The following is a 22,158-nucleotide window of genomic DNA, read 5'->3' on the forward strand; positions in this document are numbered from 1 at the left end:
CAAGGAATGTAACAAGGGGTGTGGTGACCATCTGGACCCCACAGGTGCTTCACAGATTTTCCAAACAATATGGCTTGAAAAAAGACTAAAGTATTTTTTACACTAAAATGTTGTTCTAGCCTTCAATTTTTCATTTTCACAAAGGGATAAAAGGAAAAAAAAAAACACAAAACATGTAGCGCAGTTTCTCCCGAGTACGGAAATACCCCACATGTGGACATAAAGTGCCAAGCGGGCGCAGGACGAGCCTCCAAAGGGAAGGAGCGCCAATTGGCTTTTGGAAGCTGGATTTCACTGGAATGGATTTCAAGGGCCATGTCGCATTTACAGAGCCCTCGTGCTGCCAAGACACTGGAAACCCCCCACAAGTGACCCCATTCTGGAAACTACACCCCTCAAGAAATCTAACAAGGGGTGCAGTGAGCATATGGACCCCACTGGTGACGGGCACAAATGTGGAAAAATGTGACGTGAAAGTGAAAATTTTCATTTTTTCACTTTCATGGCACAAATGTGCCCGTCATCCAGGGGTCCATATCCTCACTGCACCCCTTGTTAGATTCCTTGAGGGGTGTAGTTTCCAGAATGGGGTCACTTGTGGGGGGTTTACAGTGTTTTGGCAGCACAAGGGCTCTGTAAATGCGACATGGCGTTCATCATCCATTCTAGCCAAATCCAACCTCTAAAATCCAAATGGCGCTCCTTCCCTTCGGAGGCTTGCCCTGCACCCACATGGCGCTTTATGTCCAGATGTGGGGTATTTACGGACTCGGGGGAAATTGCTCTACACATTTTGTGTTTTTTTTTCTCTTTTAACCCCTTGTGAAAATGATAAATTCAAGGCTAGACCAACATTATAGTGTAAAAAATTTAATATTTCATTTTCACGCCACATTGTTCCACATTTGTGCCCGTCACCAGTGGGGTCCATATGCTACACCCCTTGTTACATTCCTTGAGGGGTGTAGATTCCATAATAGGGTCACTTGTGGGGGGTTTAACTGTCTTGGCAACACAGGGGCCTTTTGAATGCAACATGGCCCCTCGAAATCCATTCCATCCAAATCCAGCCTTCAAAAACCAAATGGCGCACCTTCCCTTTGGAGGCTTACCCTGCACCCGCATGGCGCTTTATGTCCACATGTGGGGTATTTCCGTACTCAGGGGAAATTGCTCTACACATTGTGTTTTTTTTTATCTTTTAACCCCTTGTGAAAATGAAAAAATCAAGACAAGATCAATGATTTAGAGTAAAAATTAAAAAAAAATTACACTAAATGTTGGTCTAGCCTTGATTTTTTTCCATTTCCACAAGGGGTTAAAAAAGAAAATGAACACAAAACGTGTAGGGTAGTTTCCCCTGAGTACGAAAATACCCCACATGTGGACATAATGTGCCATATGGGCACAGGGCAAGTCACCAAAAGGACAGAGCGCCATTTAGAGGCTGGAATGGGGGATGGAGGCCATGTCGCAATTACAAAGCTCCTGTGCTGCCAGAACAGTAGAAACCCCCGACAAGTGACCCAATTCTGGAAACTACACCCCATAAGGAATCTAACAAGGGGTGCAGTGAGCATATGGACCCCACTAGTGATGGGCACATGTGTAGAACATGTGCCGTGAAAATAAAAAATACCATTTTTTTTCATTTTCACGTCCCAAATGTGGCCGTCACCAGGGGGCCATATACCCGCTGCCCCCCTTGTTAGATTCCTTATGGGGTGTAGTTTCCAGAATGGGGTCACTTGTGGGGGGTTTCTACTGTCCTGGCCGCACAGAGGCTTTGTAATTGCATCATGGCATCCTCTAATGGGAATGGCGGCCATACCTATTTAGCTGGGGAAAAGGGACAATTCTAATTTATTTGGGGGTATTAGGCCAATTATTAGTTTATAAGGTTGGAAATGACAGGTGTCCATCAAATTCAACCTGTGTTGATCCAGAGGAAGGCAAAAACCCCTCGTGAGGCAGACGACAGTAGCCTCATCACAGGGGAAAAATTCCTTCCCGACTCCATAATGGTGATCAGAATAATCCCTGGATCAACGTGACCCCTGAAATAGGAATAAGGGACAGAATTTAGATAATGTAGAACTCCAATGACGTGTAGTACGCCTTGGAGCGATCCAGTATACAGAGGCCGGGGTGATCAGGACAGGTGGCACACTGGTAAATGGCGTCCTTCCTGATCCCCCTGTTACACCACATTCTGCACTTCTTCTGGGGTCTCCCTTTCTCCAGTGTGGGGGACGTCACCTGGAAAATGTTGTCCTGGTGCGATAGGGGGTCCTTCATATCCAGAAGCGCTGGGTCCGCTCCATGGCTGCTAAATATTAGGGCTTTATTACTACTTCTGATATTTTCGGATCGTGCCGCAAGCTACAGTAGCTCGGGCAGCGAGGGAGCGGAAGAGGGGGTGCTGGTATAAAAGTTATCCCCGTACAGGTGGTGACCTTTATCCAGCAGTGGGAAGATCAGTTCCCGGACGATGTCCCCACTAACTCCGAGGATGGGGGGGGGGAGTGGGCATCTGGGGGCTGGATTCGAGTGTCCCTTCCTTCATACACTCTAAGGGTACGTGCACACTGCGGAATCGCGAAGGATAACCCTTTGTGCATTCCGCAGTTGGCACCCGCCTGCGGACTGATGCAGGCGCACGTCTCCGTCCGTGTCGTAGACTCCATTCTATGCACGGGCGGATTCCGCTCTGCGTCCAACGTGTTGAAGGAATGACGGATGATGGAATCCGCCCGTGCATAGGATAGAGTCTATGACACGGGCGGAGACGCGCCCCTGCATCAGTCCGCCGGCGGGTGCCAGCTGCGGAATGCACGAAGGGTTATCCTTCGCCATTCCGCAGTATGCACGTACCCTAAATCTGTAAGTGTACCCTGAGGTACTCTCACAGAGTTTGTAGAATTTCACGCCATACCGTCATCTCTTATTGGGACGGTACTGGCGGAAAAGACGTGTCTGGGGGGCAGCGTACGCTACGCTACTCCCAGACACGTCACTGGATGATGAGGAGGATGAGGATGAATGGAGGAACGAAGGACCCCCCATTCATCCTCACTGGCTGTTTCGGTGTCGGAGGCAATAATAATGTATGCGTCCGATACCGAAAACACCCTGGGGGCCATCTTTATATGGGGATTGGTATATGGGGTATGTAGTGGTGTAGTGTAAAACTTTATTCAATGTAGTGTGGTGTAATGTAGTGGTTTTTTACGTGTTTTTTACAGTAAGTATACAAAAAAAACCTACGCCAAAAATGGTGTTGCTGATGAATGCCGCACTTATGTTCGGCACTTATCAGCAGACCGTGGCAGTAGGATATGAAAAAAAAACCACCCTACGCCAAAAAGGAGGAGTTGCTGATTAGCAGCGCACTTTCGTGCGATGCTGATCAACACTCAGCGGCGATAGGGTGCGGAAAATAGGAAAAAAAAAAATTGGGAAAAAAAAATTTTTTTTTACTACATTCTGAACATCCCTGTAGTGGCTGATACGTGTATTACACTTATCAGCCGCTAGGGGGCAGCAGAGCGCAAGATCCGAAAATAGACGACGCTGGAGCCGGAAAAATACGAAAAAAGACGACGCTGGAGCCGGAAACAGACGATCGGGACTCACGGAAGAAGCCGAAGTCCCGACAAGATGAAGAGGACGCCGGGAACCCGGAAGACGCCGATCAGGACCCCGGGACAGGTGAGTAATGTACAAATACCTGCTCCGGACCCCTCAGCTACCTAGCTGAGGGGTCCGGAGCAGGTATTTATTACTTGTGGGGACTTTGATCGCCGTGAACGGGCGGCCGGTTGGCCGGCCGTTCACGGCGATCGGGACGGTGGTACCGTGACCACCATTACTTTTTACAGTAATGGCGGTCGGTGCCGTCCTCGGACAGAACCGACCGCCATTTTTTTCCGGGTCATCGGGCCACCGATGGCCCGGAAAGGTTCCGATCGCCGCTATGGGCTTATCAGCCAATAGCGGCGATCGTCGGCATGGGGGGGGGGGGTTAACAACCCCCCATGCCGACAGGGAGAGATGGCCTGCTATGTATTATAGCAGGCTATCTCCCCCGATCGGGACCCGGCCGGCCGCGGCGCCCGTTTAAAGGGCGTCATGGGTCCTTAAGTGACAGTGATCCATGACGTGCCGGTACGTCATGGGTCCTTAAGAGGTTAAGAACCAATTGCAAAAAGTTTCTTAACTTTTAGGGTAGCTTCAGACGTACCGGATTTGCAGTGGATTTCACGCTGCGAGTTTGCAGCGAAATCCCCTGTGAATCCTGAAAAAGTGAACTTCAATAGGGTTACATAGCTGCAGCGGAATTTTCATGAGTATGTAACCCGGCCCCTTCAATACCCCCCGCAGCATACATTACCTGCTTGGCGCTGCGGCTGCATGTGAGGCTCCCGACTCCTGTCTGTTCCACTTAGCCAATCAGTGCATGGCCCCGCTGCAGTCACTGATTGGCTGAGCGGGACCAACGGGAGTCGCGGCACAGAGAGAGACACAGAGAGACAGAGAGAGAGAGAGAGAGAGAGAGAGAGAGAGAGAGAGAGAGGGAGAAATATCCCTTTAAGATGTACTATAGTATCGGCTGATTTCTGCATCACTTCTTTTATACCCTAGACTTGCGTTTCCTAACATCTCCTGCATATAAACCACTGAGAGATATAAGTAAAAGTATCTGCATGTCCACCCTGGTATTTACCATATTAATACGGCCATGTTTTTAGTCAGCTAGAAGAGTGTAATAGCTGAAACATAAACTACCAGCATAAAAAGCTGCCTCACTGTGCAAAGGAAATGATTCTAATTTAGCATAAAACTCGGATAATTGTAACGTATCTCCCATTGTAATTTAGTTTTCCATTGCACATTGCTTTTCTATTCCTAGTCTTGTCGTGCTGCGTGAGCTGTGCATTATACACTTAGAACCGGCAAGTATTTTGCTTGCAAAGGGTGAATCATTCGCCTGATTGTTTCTCCTTCATAACATTTCTTTTCTCTCAGAACATGTACATCAGAAAGGCAGCAATTCAAATATAATTCACATATTTAAACATTCTTGGCAAAACCCCCAGGTTTAACCGTGTTCTTGCTGGTGCATTAATCTGATAGAGAGCTCGGTAACTATGCAATGTTGTTGGGCAATTGAAATCTCAGTCATAAAGCTGTCGTCTTCGCCTCCTACGCTGCCAACTTTAAGAGATTATCGCGTCTTAAGCAGAGCCGGTTTCTTTATCTGGAAGCGTTAGACTGGATAATGTTACCCTTAACAGGTTAAAAGTACCCAACCTTTACTAATTTGGTGGCCAAAACAAAAATGCAGTTACTGGTCATACTGGGAAGATTTTACAACATGTGGTGGAAAGGCTGACTTGAAGTCACATATAAATCCTTACTGGTTTAAAGGGCTGATGGCGGCCTGATCAATAATGTAAAGGAGCGCTGATCTGCAAGAGCCTATTACATGGCTCGATGATCGTTTAGCAAGGACTGAATGGACATGGTTAGCGATGTCCGTGCAGCCCTTGCCCTAAACTGTTATACATTACCTCTCCACGCTCCCGGTCTTCTCCTGCCCTCTGCTTCTGTGCGCTCTTTCTGAGCAGGAGCCGCGGCGCCGGGAGCAAATGCAGAGAACGAGAGAAGACAGGGAGCATGGAGAGGTAATGTTTAAAGTGTCACTGTCGTTTGTTTTGGCAGAAACCAATAGTCCGGGCGATTTTAAGAAACTTTGTAATTGGGTTTACTAGTCAAATATGCCATTATCTGCATTCAAAAAGACTTTCCCCAGGTCCTCCCCCCCCCTCCTCTCTCTCATTTACTGCTCATTATCAGGAAATCACGTCTTGTTTACATCAGTCGGGCCATGTCTAATCTATGGAGGGGAGGGAGAGGACAGAGGAGGGAGATTAGTTGCCAACAGAAAGCATAGAACAAAGGATTACACAGTGGGACCTGTGTGAAAGCCGGTATTCAGAGGTCAGTGCTGACTTCAGAGGAGATAGCCCGGTGATGTAGCTGTAAATTAACTCTTTGTTGTCCTGTTTTGGTGCCTTATCTCCCTCTACCCTTTCCCTCTCTATGGAGAACAATAAAGACAGGGGGGAGAGCTTCAAACTGCTTTTTCATAATAAAAATGCATTTTAATGCTAATAAACACAATTACAAGGTTTTTTGAAATCGCCTGTACTATTGATTTCTGCAAAAAAAAAAAAAAATGTAATTGCTATTACACTTTAGCGATGCGCAGTTGGCAACCAGTGGTTTTAGGTCTGGACCTAAAGACATGATCAGCTGATGATAGTTGTCATCGACTGATCGTTGTCTCTATTGCACCAAGCGATGATTGGCCGAATCGGTCTGATTTGGCCTATTATCACTCCATGAAGTAGGACCCATATTCTAGTAATCTATATTAGTTACTGTAGAGAACGTGCACATATCTACACACCTGCCTCCCTAAAAGCATTTCAGGAACCTAGCTAAGGCGACGTTCACACCAGTGATTTACCCTCAGCCACAATTCTGTTTCTCTTTTCCATTTTGATAACAGAGAAACAGAACCTGGCTATCCATCATACTCCCCACTAATTTCAATGGGGTTTTGTTTGTGCTCCATTTTCATCAAACACACCAGTGTTCTGTCCTTTAGGACGGACACAAAATTTGTTCACGCACAAATTCTTTGTCCATCTAAAAAAATGGAACACCAATGGATACTGCATTTTCTTTTTTAACATCATAGTCAATGATGATGGATCTAAAGGGAAGGTGTTTCTGTTCACGTCCATCATAATCAGTTTATTTTACTGAGCATGTGCAGAAGAAGTAAGAAACCAGGATGGAATATAAACGGATAAGCACACGGATGCCGAATGAAGTAAGCGGATGCACAAAAGCCATCGTTATATTTTAGAAAAACGTTCAAAAGTGATAAAAAATTCTCATCTAAACCAATATGGTACCAGTAAAAATAATAGATCATGGCGCAAAAAAATGATCCTCCAAACGGCCCTGTAGGTGAAAAAATTATAGTGTTATGGCTCATAACCCCTTCAGCACCATGTTATACAGCATTGTGGTGCTGGTAAGGGGGGTCACAGTGTGACCCCTCTCTATACCGGGAAGCCCCCAGCTGCTATCAGTAGCTGGGAGCCACCGCTAGTAGCAGACAAGGAGCAATCCTTGCTGGTGTCAAAACTGACAGAGGCGTTTAAATGGCCTGGATTACCTTTCCTTGGTGGTCCGGTGGCCGGATCGGCTCCCTACAGAGAGATGATCTATTCTACAGGCAGCCTGGGTCCTCTGCTACGCCTCCTGGGCCGTATGTATTCAGCGATTGTTAGAAGCTGCCTTCACCAGCCCCTAACAATCGAGTGCAGATTCTATGGACCCTTTGGCCAGGGTGTTTAACCCTTAGACGACCCAGGGTGTATAGTTACGCCATGGAAGTCTGTCCCCAGACGACCTAGGGCGTAACTATACGCCCTGGGTGTTTCTCCCGCTATGAAGCGTGCTCCGGAGCAGAGCGCGCTTCATAGCAGGTTGAGGCCGGCTGCAATCAGCAACTGGGACCTCACCGGTAATGACACGCTGCAGCGATCGTGCTGCCGCATGTCATTAGCTCCTTAAACGCCGCAACCGTTTAAGTGTAAGTGACAGGGGGAGTCCCCTGTCACTTACCGATCGGGACCCCCGCAGTGTGACTGCAGGGGGTCCCGATCGTTAAAACGGACCGCCGGAGGTCTCTCACCTTCCTCCGTGCGGTCTGATCGGCGATCTGTTCTCTGAGCCTGCACAGGCAGGCTCAATGAGCAGAGCGCCGATAACACTAATCAATGCTATGCCTATGGCATAGCAATTATCAGTGTAAAAATCAAAGTAATGTATGTACAAGTCCCCCAAAGGGACTTCAAATGTGTAAAAAAAAAAAGTTAAAAACACTAATACACTACCCCAAAGCCCCTCCCCCAATAAAAGTTTAAATCACCCCCCTTTCCCATTATATAAATAAAACATATAAAAATAAATAAACAAATAAACATATAATATACTGTAGTGTGTAAATGTCCGATCTATTAAAATATAACAAGCGTCATTGCGAACGGTGAACTGCATAGACGAAAAGAGGGAAAAAAGTGCGCAGATTACCGATTTAATGTTGCATTATATATTAAAAATTTTTATAAAAAGTGATCAAAACGTCCGATCTTCACAAATATGGTATTAATAAAAACTAGAGATCATGGCGGAAAAAATGACACCCCATACAGCCCCGTAGGTGAAAAAATAAAACCGTTATAAGTGTCACAATAGGCCCAATTTATTAATAATTAATTGCCAAAAAAAAAGGATTTCATTAAAAAAAAAATATATAACATTAGAGAATCTGTGTAACCTGCATATGGTTGTGATCGGACTGACCTATAGAGTAATGGTATAATGTCGCTTTTACCATATAGTGTATTACGTAGACACAGGAACCCCCTAAACGTTACCATATTGCATTCTTTTTTACAATTTCACCTATTTATATCTTCATAAATAATATATTTGGAATTCCATCATACATGTTATGGTAAAATGAAAGACGCCATTACAAAGTACAACTATTCCTGTAACAAACAAGCACTTACATGGCCTTGTAGATAGAAAACTGAGAGTGCTAGAGCTCTTAGAAGGGGAGGAGGGAAAACGAAAAACACTAAGATCAAAATTTGCGCGGTTCACTGGGTCATTTTGGGCCTGGTCCTCAAAGGGTTAATAAATAAATATATAAAATAAAATATATAAAGAAAAAATAAACAAACAAACATATTTGCTGTTCAGGGAAGAAACAGAGTGCTGCACCTCACACCTATGGCTGATACTAGTGCCGCTAGACTAAATAAAAAACACATCAGAATTTTGTGTATGAATTGATCAAGCCATACTGCCCCATGTACCTCGTGCCGGTATCTGATACACATGGGTCCCTACACTAAGTCCACACCGTGCCAGTCCACACCTGAGTGCACATGGTTTTAATCCCTCCTGTTTTTTCCCATTCTGTTTGCTGCAGCTATGGTGAGTGTAATTCCTTATCCAGACTTGTGCTGCTTGGGGGCGACCTTCTCCGCCGGCGGTGCTGGCCGGGTTCTGGTGCGGTGTTTTTGGGTCTGGTCCTGTGGCATGGGGGTCGCAGGGCCGTCCCATGGCCCCCGTTCCCTGACTGTGCACGCCTGCGGGGTTGGTGGCCACTGACTGGCACGGTGTGGACTTAGTGTAGGGACCCATGTGTATCAGATACCGGCACGAGGTACATGGGGCAGTATGGCTTGATCAATTCATACACAAAATTCTGATGTGTTTTTTATTTAGCCTAGCGGCACTAGTATCAGCCATAGGTGTGAGGTGCAGCACTCTGTTTCTTCCCTGAACCAAACATATTTGCTATTGCTGCCTGCAGAATCACCCTCCTGTGTAGGCACAAAATTGCTGATTTTTTTTGTTCACATCACATCCCAGGCCAAAAAAGGTATATAAGTTGCCTATTATCGTAATTGTACTGACATGAGGAACATAGATAATATGTCGGTGAACGTCATAAACAAGAAACCTACCTGAAATTTTAAAAATAGCTTAAAATTTTATTTCCTAAATCATTTATTTTGGGGTTTTACAGCATATTTTACCATAACATGAAGCATGTCATTACAAAGTAAAATTGGTGTTGCAGGAAATAAGACCCCCATGTGGGTCTGTGGGTGATAAAATTGAAAAGCTCTGGGGTTTTTAAACACAAGGAAAAAACTAAAAGTGCAAAAATGAAAATTGGCTGTGACATGAAGAGGTAAAAAGGAACCAATCAGAACAATTATGGTTCCCAGCAGCAGAGTACAGATCAACTGAGCAGCTTCCCGGGCTACCAGCCGCGGCTGCAGCAGTAGCTGTACATCGGGGAAAAAGATGTTTTATTCTGGCGGAGAGGGACAGCAACTAGTCATCTGGTGGTGAGTGGCCTCTTTACCTGTCAATCATTCCTGCACTGCGCACTCCCCGCTCAGATGACTAGTTGCCACCCCTCTCCCGACACAATCATGCTGATCAATTCCCTTTAAGGCAAGAAGGGATAAATGTAGAGCACTGCGTCAGTGTGACCTGGACATACGTACATCACAGACCTTTCTCATGAAGGGGTTATAGGAGACCTTTCACCCCGGCACCCGGGGCAGAGCCCGCCTGACCCCTCCCGATAGAGCCCCTCCTGCAAGTCCCGCTCCAGAAGCCGGTCTCGCCATGTAGAAATCGCCAGCCGACGGACTGCGCATGCTATATGTAAATGACCAGAGATGAGTCCAGCGTCCATAGGAAATCACTGGAGCAGCTCTGGTCAGCTCTGCCCCGGGTGCTGGGGTGAAAGGTCTCCTTTAACCCCTTAAGGTCAAAGCCTATTTTCGTTTTTGTGCTTTTGCTTATTCCATTTTAAGTTTAAAAGTCCATAGCGCTTGCATTTTTTCACCTAGAGACGTATATGAGCGCTTATTTTTTGCGAAACAAATTGTACTTTGCAATGACAGGCATTATTTTTCCATAACATATGCAGCGAAACCGGAAAAAAATAATTTGCGCTGTCAAATTGAAAAAAAAACTAATTTGTTTTGATTTCGGGGAGTTTTGCATTTACGCCGTCCGTCCTATGGTAAAACTGACTTGTTATGCATGTTCCTCAACTCGTTACGATTACTATGATATATAACATGTATAACTTATATTGTATCTGATGGCCTGTAAAAAATTCAAGCCATTGTTAACAAATATACGTTCCTTAAAATCGCTCCATTCCCAGGCTTATAGCGCTTTTATCCTTTGGTCTATGGGTCTGTGTGAGGTGTCAGTTTTTGCGCCATGATGTGTTCTTTCTATCGGTACCTTGATTGCGCACATACGACTTTTTGATAGTTTTTTATTACATTTTTTCTGGATTTGATGCGACCAAAAATGCGCAATTTTGCACTTTGGAATTTTTTTTGCGCTGACGCCGTTTACCGTGCGAGATCAGGAATATGATTAATTAATAGTTCGGGCGATTACGCGCGCGGCGATACTAAATATGTTTATTTATTTATTTATTAATTTATATTTATAAAATAGGAAAAGGGGGGTGATTTGGACTTTTATTAGGGGAGGGGATTTTTTATTAATAAAAACACTTTTTTTCTTTTTTTTTTACTGTAACTAGAAGCCCCCCTGGGGGACTTGTATATAGACAGCACTGATCTCTCATAGAGATCAATGCTGTGTATATACACAGCAAAGATCGATTAGATCGGTCATAGATTACTATGGCCTGCTGCAGGCCATAGCAATCTATTGCCGAGCCGGGATCAGCGGGGGGGAGATCCGTCCCACTAGACACCAGGGACGTGCGGCGCAGTGCCTCTAAATGCAGCTGTCAGGTTTGACAGCTGCACTTAGAGGCTTAATTAGCCGGTGCGGCAACGGGACCCGCGCCGGCTAATAGAGGCATTGCAGATTGCAGCCGGGATTGGTGCCGTTCAGAGCGGGGTCCCGGCGAGACCTCGCTCTAAACACCCCCCGCGGCACCATGACGTACCAGGTACGTCATGGGTCGCTAAGGGGTTAAGGAAAGAACAGTGGAGGTGGCAGGAGGTGGTGCGAGTCTGGACGTGTGATTTGAAGGACACAATGTAATTGTTTTTTTATCAGACATATCTTTGATTGGCCAGTGTGTTTAATACAGAGGGTTGTGAGCAGGGAACTCCTTCCTTCTATCTAGTACATCATTTTGTGCTAATGTCCAAAGCATTTAAACAATATGGTATGTAACACACAAGCTTAGCAATAGAATACAGTGGTACCTTCGTTTAAGAGTAACTTGGATTAAGAGCGCTTTGCAAGAAGAGCTCAGTTTTTCAAAATTGTAACTTGGTGTAAGAGCATTGCTTTGGTGTAAGAGCTCCCTGTACTGGGTGGGGGGCATGGTCTGCATAGCGGGGTTTACAGCTCTGTACTCTGACCAAGGAAGTCTCCCTCACCTTCCAAATCATAGCAGATCCACTGCTGGGGCTTATATCAGGGGACAGGACTGTGGAGGTAATCTCTTCATACTTGTAATTTCTCTCTCCCCAGACAGAGAGTGCAGCTATACTGTGCTCACATCTGCCCTGCTCATTCCTTCATGCTCCCTGCAGTCTCTGTCAGTCCTGATTGGTCCATACTGAACACACCCCCTTCCCCATTGCTGTCATGTGACCACACAGACCTCTGACAGCAGCCCTGCTTCTCTATTCTAGCCTGTTGTACTACACTACTACCTTATGGGGATCTGCAGCTCCATCCTGTATCTACAAACTGCTGCTGTGTTATCAGGGTTATGCACTTACTACACATTATACACCACATGCTGATTGCTATACTGTACAGTAACTTATAATATCACATATTCAGCTGTTTCTAAATCTTTGTTTCATCTGTTTTACATGGTATTCAGAAAATAAAATCATTATTTTTGGGGTGTGGAACCAAATGTCTGCATTTCAGTGATTTCTTATGGGAACATTTGCTTTGGTTTGAGAGTGGATTTGGATTACAAGCACTGTCCCAGAATGAATTACGCTCGTAATCCAAGGCACCACTGTATATCAAATAGATACCTTAATAGAATAGATATATACCTTAAGTCCAGGAATAAATCTAGTGTCCTTTTCAACCACCAGGAGTTCCTCCACACCAGAGTTTAGTATAGCTCTTGTAAGTCCTCCAGGCCCAGGACCAACCTCACACACATAGGCATCCTTTAAGTTCCCGGCTTTCCGCACAATTTTATCTGAAAAACAAGAATTTTCATCAACTAACTGTAACTTTCACACGGGCAGAAAATTCTGAAAAACAAATTGAATCATGCCATCTGGCTGTGGGAAGAACGAAAACATCCGTCACTCTGGGAATAGCAAACTCTGTTTATTCCATTAGAGGAAAAGAAGCAAGACGGTAGGAGCTGCTAGATACACATTGCTATATAGTCATTTCTTTTACATTAATCTTAGGAATAATGCAGCTCAACTATTAAAAGAAGATTTTATGGGGCTGAAGGAGAACTTAGTTTCATCATAAAATGAGTTTAGTATAGATACTGGGACTCTGTGGCATCTCTGGTCCCTCTGGCATGATGTTATGCACTAGTGTACACACACAGTAGTGCACAAAAAATGCACTAAACATAGCCTAAGGGCCCTATGACACGGAGCGATAGGTCCAGGAGTGGGACGCGGCTCTGCACAGGTGCCGGGAGAGGGAACTATAACTTTTTTATTTCCCCCCACCCCCTGTCCGTAATGAATGAGTCCACACCGATCGCCCCACTCATCCAGCACCCGCAGGCGCCAACTTCAAACAGCCGCCGCACCTGCCAATCAGCAGCTGGTGCTGGGGTAAATCAGAAGGCCAGGAGAAGAGCCCCACGGTCCCGGGCAGGCTGGCAGTGGTGTCCCCCGCCAGGGAGCTCCAGTTTTTTACATTTATTTTGGCCATATCACCCAGCCCTATCACAGAGAGGTACATGCAGTCGCAGTCTATTATTAGGAGAAACATCCCAGCTTTTAGCAATTAATGAAGAAAAAAATTACTGAAACAAAAATTCAGCAGTTTGTCACGCTCAATAAGTGTGGCTTCCAAAAGGGAAGTGGTGTATAAAAGGGGCGAGGTATATTAATCATAATCAAGGTTACACGTTCAATTTAGGGTCCATTTACACAGAAAGATTATCTGACAGATAATCTGACAAAGATTTGAAGCCAAAGCCAGAAACAGACTATAAACAGAGATCAGGTCATAAAGGAAAGCCTGAGATTTCTCCTCTTTTCAAATCCATTCCTGGCTTTGGCTTCAAATCTTTGGCAGATAATTTGTCAGATAATCCTTCTGTGTAAATGGACCCTGATCATGCTGTTTATTTAAGCCATAATCGCACAGGCCTAGCTTAAAGGGGTTATCCACCCAAGAGCTAAAAACCTTAATGCTAGCCTGTCTTACTCACCAAGTCCCCCTGAGTATTTTGAGCCATCTCCTGTCAATGTAGCTGCCGCCATTCCTGAGTTACAAGTTTTTCTAATAGCTGATCTATACCCAAGATGGCGCCGGCCAGGAAACTACATTTCCCATCATGCATCTTCCTGATTGGTCCATTTGTGTACTCGCCCCCTTAGCTTTCTTCCCTGCCCACCGCTGTCATTACTATTGCACAATAAACACAGTACTGTTTTATATACTTAATTTACATCACATCATCCCAATATGTATTCCATACCAACAGATGATGTAGCAGAGATGACATGCGCATGGTGTAGCAGAACTGGCGCACGCATGGTGTAGCTATGTGCTGCATAACAGACATCGGTTTACTGGGGGTGGGGGGTGTAGTGTAGGTTTAGATCTCTGCTTCCTGAGTGTGAATGAAAACATTCTAGTTCCATCCAGACTCTAAGAACATCTATAACACTTACAATATACAGAGCTGTGACACAAAGACAGGTAACTATGCCTGCCTGCATTCATTGACAGCAAGGGAGCAGGGAGACAGAACTTTACATATCACAGAGACACATGTAACTCTATGGAAGCAGCACAGGTGCATGGAGATGATGCAGATTATGTCTCCTGGGGGTCGGGTTACCATGTCAATAGACAGCTAACCCGGCCCCCAGAGAGCAGATCACATGTCCTGTGTCTACAGGGGGGGGGGGGGGGGCGCGAAGAGGGAACAGTGCGTTGTCAGCGTGGACATAAAGAAGATGAGCTTAGACATCCTGTGGATAGATAATAAAGGGTTTGTCGCAAGATGACAAATTAAAGGGGTACTCTGGCAAATTTTTCTCTCTTTAAATCAGCTGCTGTATGTCTTGCAGGAAGTGATGTATTCTTTCCAGTCTGACACGGTGCTCTCTGCTGCCACCTCTGTCCATGTCAGGAACTGTCCAGAGCAGTAGTAAATCCCCCCAAAAAACCTCTCCTGCTCTGGACAGTTCCTGATATGGACAGAGGTGACAGCAGAGAGCACTGTGTCAGACTGGGAAGAAAACAACAAATTGATTTGAAAGAAAAAATTGATTTGAAAGAAAAAGTACCCCTTTAACCCCTTGGTGACCGCCGATACGGCTTTTTACGCCGTTCACTAAAGGGCCTTATTCTGCTGTCATCAGCTTTTTACGGCAGAGAATAATTCAGCGGCACCGTCCCCACAGCTACCGGAGGTAGCTGAGGGGTTGGGGCAGTGTGTGGGATCCGTCCTGGCTGCCCCCCGTACCGGCGATCGCCGTTATTAACGTTATAACGGTGGCCGCCGGTACCGGGCATTGCCGGCGCTGCTGCATGCTTTCATCTCCCCTCACCATGAATCCACAGCGAGGGGAGATAAAAAAAAAAGTGTGTCCCCCACCCCCTAGATCTACCCCCTAGTAGGGAATCACTAACCCTCCCCTCCCCTACTATGTCTGTTCACAGTGATGGAAATGAAATAAATAATCAAAGCCCCATGCTCTCCGCCACCGGAGAGCATGGGGCAGTGATCGGGGACCACCCTGTGTGGTCTCGGTACAAGCGATAGGCTGTATATACTTTATACCGACGATCGCTTGTACCCAGTGCAGGGAAGCACTTTTTATCCCCTGTCACCATAAATCATTGACCCAGGGAGCTCCTTCCTCCTCGGCGTCCAGACTGCTGCTGAAGTGCGCATGCGTTTCAGAAGTGGTCAACTCTGAAAATTTTAAGTGACAGGGACCAATTTGGTCTCTCTCACTAAACTATGATCACTGTGATAGAAATATCACAGTGATCATAGTAATATAGTGAAAATAAATGTGTTAAACTACAAAAAGTGAAAAACATACAAAAAAAAATAAAACACACTTTTTATTATAGTAATAATTGCGGTTTACTCCCAGATTACCCGTAACCACCGCAGGTTGTCCGTAATCACGCCAGATTACACGTAACCCCTGCAAATTGCCCATAACCACCCTAAATTGCCAGAGACCTCCTCCAGATTGTCCGTAATCACCCCAGATTACATGTACAGATCCAGATTACCTATAAGCACTTCAGTTTATCCGTAACCACCACAGGTTGCCCGTAATCACGCCAGATTACACGTAACCCCCCCAGATTGCACGTAACGCCCCCCAGATTGCGAGTAACCACCGCACGTAACCTCTAATCCCCCCAAATTGCCAGTGACCCTCTCCAGATTGCCGTAACCACCCCAAATTAAATGTACCCATCCCAGATTAACTATAAGCACTTCAGTTTATCCGTAACAATCCCAGATTTTCTGCAACCACCCCACGTTACCCGTGACCACCCCAGATTGTCTGTAATCTCTTTTTTTTTTATTTTAGTAACTGCGCTATTCTAATAACTATTACTAGCTGCAGTTTTGCTTCAGCAAATTGGCGCTCCCTTCCTTCTGAGCCCGGCTGTGTGCCCATACAGTGGTTTAGGCCCACATATGGGGTACAGTTGTACTCAGGAGAACCTGCGTTACAGATTTTGGGGTGCGTTTTTTTCTCCTGTTCCTTGTGAAATTGAGAAATTTTAAACTAAACGAACATATTATTGGAAAAATTTGAGTTTTTCATTTTTACTGGCCAATTTTGAATACTTTCCTCTAATACCTGTGGCGTCAAAATGCTCACCACACCCCAAGACGTATTTTTTGAAGGGTGCACTTTCTAAAATATAAATTTATAATCTATAAATTTCTAAGCCCCGTAACACCCTAAAAAAGTAAAATATGTTTACCAAATTATGCCAGAATATAGAGGACATATTGGTAACGTGATTTAGTAACTAATTTATGTGCTACGACTTACTTTTTTTTTAAAGCAGAGAACTTCAAAGTTCATAAAATGGAAATTTTAAAAATGTTTCATGATGTTTTTTACAAAAAAAACACACAAAGTAGGGACCAAATTTTGCTACTAACATAAAGTACCATATGTTACGAAGAAACAATCTCAGAATCGCTAGCATACGTTAAAGCATCACTGAGCTATAAGCGCATAAAGTGAGACAGGTCAGATTTCGAAAAAATGAGCCTGTCATTAAGGCCCAAATAGGCTTGGTCCCTAAGGGGTTAAAGGGGTAGTGCGGCGCTAAAAAATTATTCACAGAATAACACACATTACAAAGTTATACAACTTTGTAATGTATGTTATGTCTGTGAATCGCCCCCTTCCCGTGTCCCACCACCCCCGCCCGTGTACCCGGAAGTGTGTGGTGCATTATACATTACCTGATCTGTGTCGAGGGCCGTCCGCCATTTTGTGCCGCGTCATCAGCCGCAATTGGCTGAGCATAACTGTGCTCAGCCAATCGCGGCTGAGCACAGTTGCGACGCGGCGGAGGGGGGGCGGCAGCAAGGATTCGGCCGTCTGTCCGAAGATGAAGTTTGGCACAAAATGGCGGACAGCCCTTGACACAGATCAGGTAATGTATAATGCACCACACACTTCCGGGTACACGGGCGGGGGTGGTGGGACACGGGAAGGGGGCGATTCACAGACATAACATACATTACAGAGTTGTATAACTTTGTAATATGTGTTATTCTGTGAATAATTTTTTAGCGCCGCACTACCCCTTTAAGTAAGATACCGCACAGGATTGCCGGAATATGAAATGTCTGAATATAACCTTACCTGTGAGTTTCAGATCCAGCAGGAAGTTCTGTGACAGCTGTTTTTCTGCTCTTAGATTGTAGAGCTTTATAATTTCCCTTATGGTCGGCAGCGGTGGTAACCGGTAGAGCGTCATCCTCCATTAAACATTCACAACTGAAATGAAAAATAATAGTCGCTATTTCATTATATTTAATATGACACAAAGAGAGAATATTGATATGTAAAACCAACATCTGCATGTAGACATTTATAGGGGTACTCTGGCTGGAAGGAGAGGCCGGACGTCTGGGGCTTCTGTTATACTCAGCCAATGGCGGCTGAGCAGCTGAGGACGTGCTGGAGGGGAGCCGACAAGAGGGAGGGCTGGAGCAGTCAGACTGGCCCCCTGAAGATGACGTGTTCGTCCCAAGGTGGCGGCCGGGACTGAAGGGGTCGTGGTGTGTGGAAACATGGGGAGGGGGTTCATTCACATAAATAACACACATTACAATGTTGTATAACTTTGGTGAAATTACTTTGGTAATTTGGTGAAAAAAGGTTTTATACCGCACTACCCCTTTAAGGGCCTATACACATGTAGTGATGCACGATGCACCGAAAACTCGATACTACTATTGATATTTCACACAGAAAAACGGTTCAGTACCAGGATTTCCAGGTACCGATGTTAAGCTGCGTAATAGAGCAGCTTAACATAAAGCATAGTGCAGAGAACACGCCCGGCGGCTAGCTGAGTGCCAGCCATCTTCTCTGTGTGCCACCCCCTGCCCCCTAGTGCCACCTCCTCTGCCTGCGCACTGTCCGCTCCCAGCGGCACCAAATTTTACTAGCCGGCACATAGCGATCGCTTGTGTTGGCTATTTTACAGTGTAGATGTATTTAACCCCTCCAGAGCCGATCCATATACAGCAGGAGTCTGCAGCATATGGACTGGCCCCTACTGCGAATGACTGCCACTTCCCCCGATGCTGCGGCAGCAGTCCTTCGCATCGGCCAGTTTCCCCCCCTCCGGGACCCGCTGTTGCGGCAGGGTCCCCTACACCCTCCACTTCTCCCACCACCACCAGACGCTGCCGGTGCAGTGGGGCCCCTCGCACCTGGCAGTGTCCACAATCGTGTCGTCGCCCCTCCCCCCTTCCCGTGGGGCCCCGCCGGTACAGTGGCACAACAACTCCCAGCATACCTTTTTGTGGGGAGTTGTTGTGCACAAGGAGGCATGCTGGGAGTTATTGTTGTGTCAGGAATCTGCTAATGCACAACTGCAACTTCCAGCATACCTCCTTGTGCACTACAACTCCCAGCAGCATACCTCCTTGTGCACTACAAATCCCAGCCCTCCTCCTTGTGCACTACAACTCCCAGCATACCTCCTTGTGCACTACAACTCCCATCATACCTCCTTGTGCACTACAAATCCCAGCCCTCCTCCTTGTGCACTACCACTCCAAGCATACCTCCTTGTGCACTACAACTCCCAGCATACCTCCTTGTGCACTACAACTCCCAGCATACCTCCTTGTGGGGAGTTGCAAAGCACAAGGAGGTATGCTGGGAGTTGTAGCGCACAAAGAGGTATGCTTGAAGTTGTAGTGCACAAGGAGGTCTGCTGGGAGTTGCAGTTGTGCAGCAGCAGCCACCCAACACAACATCCCAGCATACCTCCTTGTGCACCACAACTCCCAGCATACCTCCTTGTGCACTACAACTCCCAGCATAGCTCCTTGTGCACTACAAATCCCAGCCCTCCTCCTTGTGCACTACAACTCCCATCATTCCTCCTTGTGCACTACAACTCCCCACAAGAAGGTATTCTGGGAGTTGTTGTGCACAGGGAGCTATGCTGCAAGGTAGAGGGGAATTAAAAAATGTAAAACAAAAAAGCGTTTTTAAATTTAAAAAAAATATATATCATAATAAAGGTTCTAATAATCCTCCCCCCCCCCTTTTCCCGTTTTTCAAAAAAGTAAAAAAAAAGCTACATACATGTACAGTACTTAGTGCATCCATTGCATGTGTAATTGTCTTAACTATAAAATGCAACAAAGTGATCAAAAAGTCCCATAAATAGAAGTGTTGTACATGGGGGAATCACATCCGCAGTCTGGGCGGGGGGAAATTATATTTGTATTTTTACGTGTGTTTTTTTAAAAACTTTATTTAGTATCGAATTGGTATCGGTATTAAACTCAAAATTCTGGTATCGTGACATCCCTGGAGCAAAAGTGGCAGAATTCCACAGCAGAACTCTCTGCCTGCTTCAGTGTGACACTGTTCCTCTATGGGAGAGCTTGCGCGCCTTCATCTCCGTCGCTCTCTGCTCAAAGAATTGAAGAGAGTTCTGGTTTAGCTCTGTGTGAACTGGCCTATTAGGATGTTGGGAGCCCCTAAACAGTTTAAAAATTCATGCTAGTGTACTGACACAGCCACTAGTGTACTGATACAGCTGCGACTTTTAACTGACAACACAATTAATCATGATACCGGGAGCTCCCAGGTCCATATGGAATTCTACAGACGTGGGAGTGACCCCCCCTTAGGCTGCATTCACACGTTCCGGGAAGTTGTCCGTGCGCACGGACAATTTTACAGCCCATTGCTTTCTATTGGGCTATTCAGATGTTCCGTGATTTCACGGATCCGTGATCCGTTCCGTTAAAAAATAGGACATGTCATTACTTGGAACGGATGCACGGAAAGGATTCCCCATAGAAATCAATGAGATCCGTGTTTTTCACGGATGTGACATCGGATGTGATGTAATCAATGTAATTTAAAATGCTTTAACACAGATCCGTGAAAAAAACGGACACGGATGCAAAACGGACTGTTTTGCACGTATCATGGAGGTAGCTGCCGGACCACAATCACGGACCGGGAAAAACACTGAACGTGTGAATGCAGCCTTAGAGCTAGAAGAACCTCACTAAGTGCTTCACTTCCCAATGGAGACTTGTCCAAGACAAAATGGAGGAGATTTATCAACCATGGTGTAAAGTGAGACTGGCTCAGTTGCCCCTAGCAACCAATCAGATTCCACCTTTCATTCCTCACAGGAAAATGAAAGGTGGAATCTGATTGGTTGCCGGGGGCGACTGAGCCAGTCTCACTTTACACCAGTCCAAACCCAACATATCAAAACAAGATTCTAGGACATAGAAATGCGCTCTATAGCCGGGAAGTCACAACACACAGATACAGCGGCCATGACACCAGGGACCGCGCTGTGACTCTCTTACGTATGAGTATTTTATTTAATTTTTAAGAATATTAGAGATTATTAGAATCTCTATGTAAATCTTAGCACATCCCCTTTAAGGACTGGCCTGGTAGTATAATATACTGTTGTGGCGTTTCTGCTCAGTGTGCACACTGCCTGATAAAGCCGCACTGGGCTCCCTATATGTAATGTAGTAGTGAGGACAGGGAGAGCAGCACAGCCTGGCAGCAGTCACCTCAGCACTGACCCGACACCGCGCTCCTGCCGGCCAGTCACGTGTGCACGAGCCGCTAATCCTCCGCACATGGACGTGTCACCCGAAGGTCACAGGAGGATACAGCCGCCCGGACAACCCCGCCTAAACGAGCCGATACTTCAACATACAACAAACTTTATTTTCAGTAATAAAATGAACATATACAAACACTCACGCTGTACGGAATGAACGGTGCTAAGCAGGAGGTGAAGGACCTTTACGGTGTCGCGACCATGTGACCAGTCACGTGTAGCAGCTCCAACCTGTGACGCCACCAGCATCTGCCGCCCCACGTGACTGATCACATGCTTATGACCTCAGATAAAGGTCCTTTAGCCGACGAAGATGTATCTTTTTTTTTTTTTTTTTTTAATTCATTTTCATCTACTGTTAGTCCTTAGTGGAGAAGAGGGACTTTTCTCACATCTGCCTTCCAGCATATGGTGTATATGGTGTCAGAAAATAGACTTTGAGAAAGAACCCTGATACATCCTAATAATTTAAAGGGGTATTTTTTAAAATTATTATTTTATTTTATTTTTTTATACTTTTCTGTAATTGTTTTTTTTTTTTTTTTCCCTTTACACAAAATGCCACTTTTAAGGGTGCTGTTACAGGTGGTGGTATCAGCTGTTCCTTAAAGGGGTACTCCGGGCTGGGGTTATTTTTAGTGGATGACCAGGGAGGGGATGGATATAGAGGCCGGAGGTCACTTACCTCTCCGGTTCCACCGCCGGGTCCCAGATCGTGTCGCCCCGTGGCCTCTATTTCCCCCCCTTCCCTGGCCATACAATAAAAATAACCCCAGCCCGGAGTACCTCTTTAATTGTATGTGACACCTGGACTTTAAGGGGGCACTCATACATTCTGTGATTACAGTCATGCTTGGCATCTTGATTCATTATAATGGAGTTTAACTCTTTGCACTACAATTCAGTACAATGCTGTGTGTCAGTACAGTAACGTGAAGATTTAAAGCG

General features: G+C 45.7%; 1 protein-coding gene across 1 annotated transcript in view; it reads right to left on the reverse strand.

Moving 5' to 3' along the window:
* The window catches only part of TFB1M (transcription factor B1, mitochondrial), a 51,099-nt gene extending 29,657 nt beyond the window's left edge, over positions 1–21,442 (reverse strand). Inside the window, exons 1-3 of the mRNA XM_069954574.1 lie at positions 21,354–21,442; positions 17,724–17,858; positions 12,702–12,853 (exon numbers count right to left, since the gene is read on the reverse strand). Coding sequence (XP_069810675.1) covers positions 12,702–12,853; positions 17,724–17,838 — 267 coding nt within the window. The 5' untranslated portion in view covers positions 17,839–17,858; positions 21,354–21,442. The remainder of the gene's footprint in view (positions 1–12,701; positions 12,854–17,723; positions 17,859–21,353) is intronic.
* Positions 21,443–22,158: the final 716 nt, after the last annotated feature.

Source organism: Dendropsophus ebraccatus, chromosome 15, assembly GCF_027789765.1.
Source record: "Dendropsophus ebraccatus isolate aDenEbr1 chromosome 15, aDenEbr1.pat, whole genome shotgun sequence".
In the NCBI taxonomy this organism is placed as follows: Eukaryota; Metazoa; Chordata; class Amphibia; order Anura; family Hylidae; genus Dendropsophus; species Dendropsophus ebraccatus.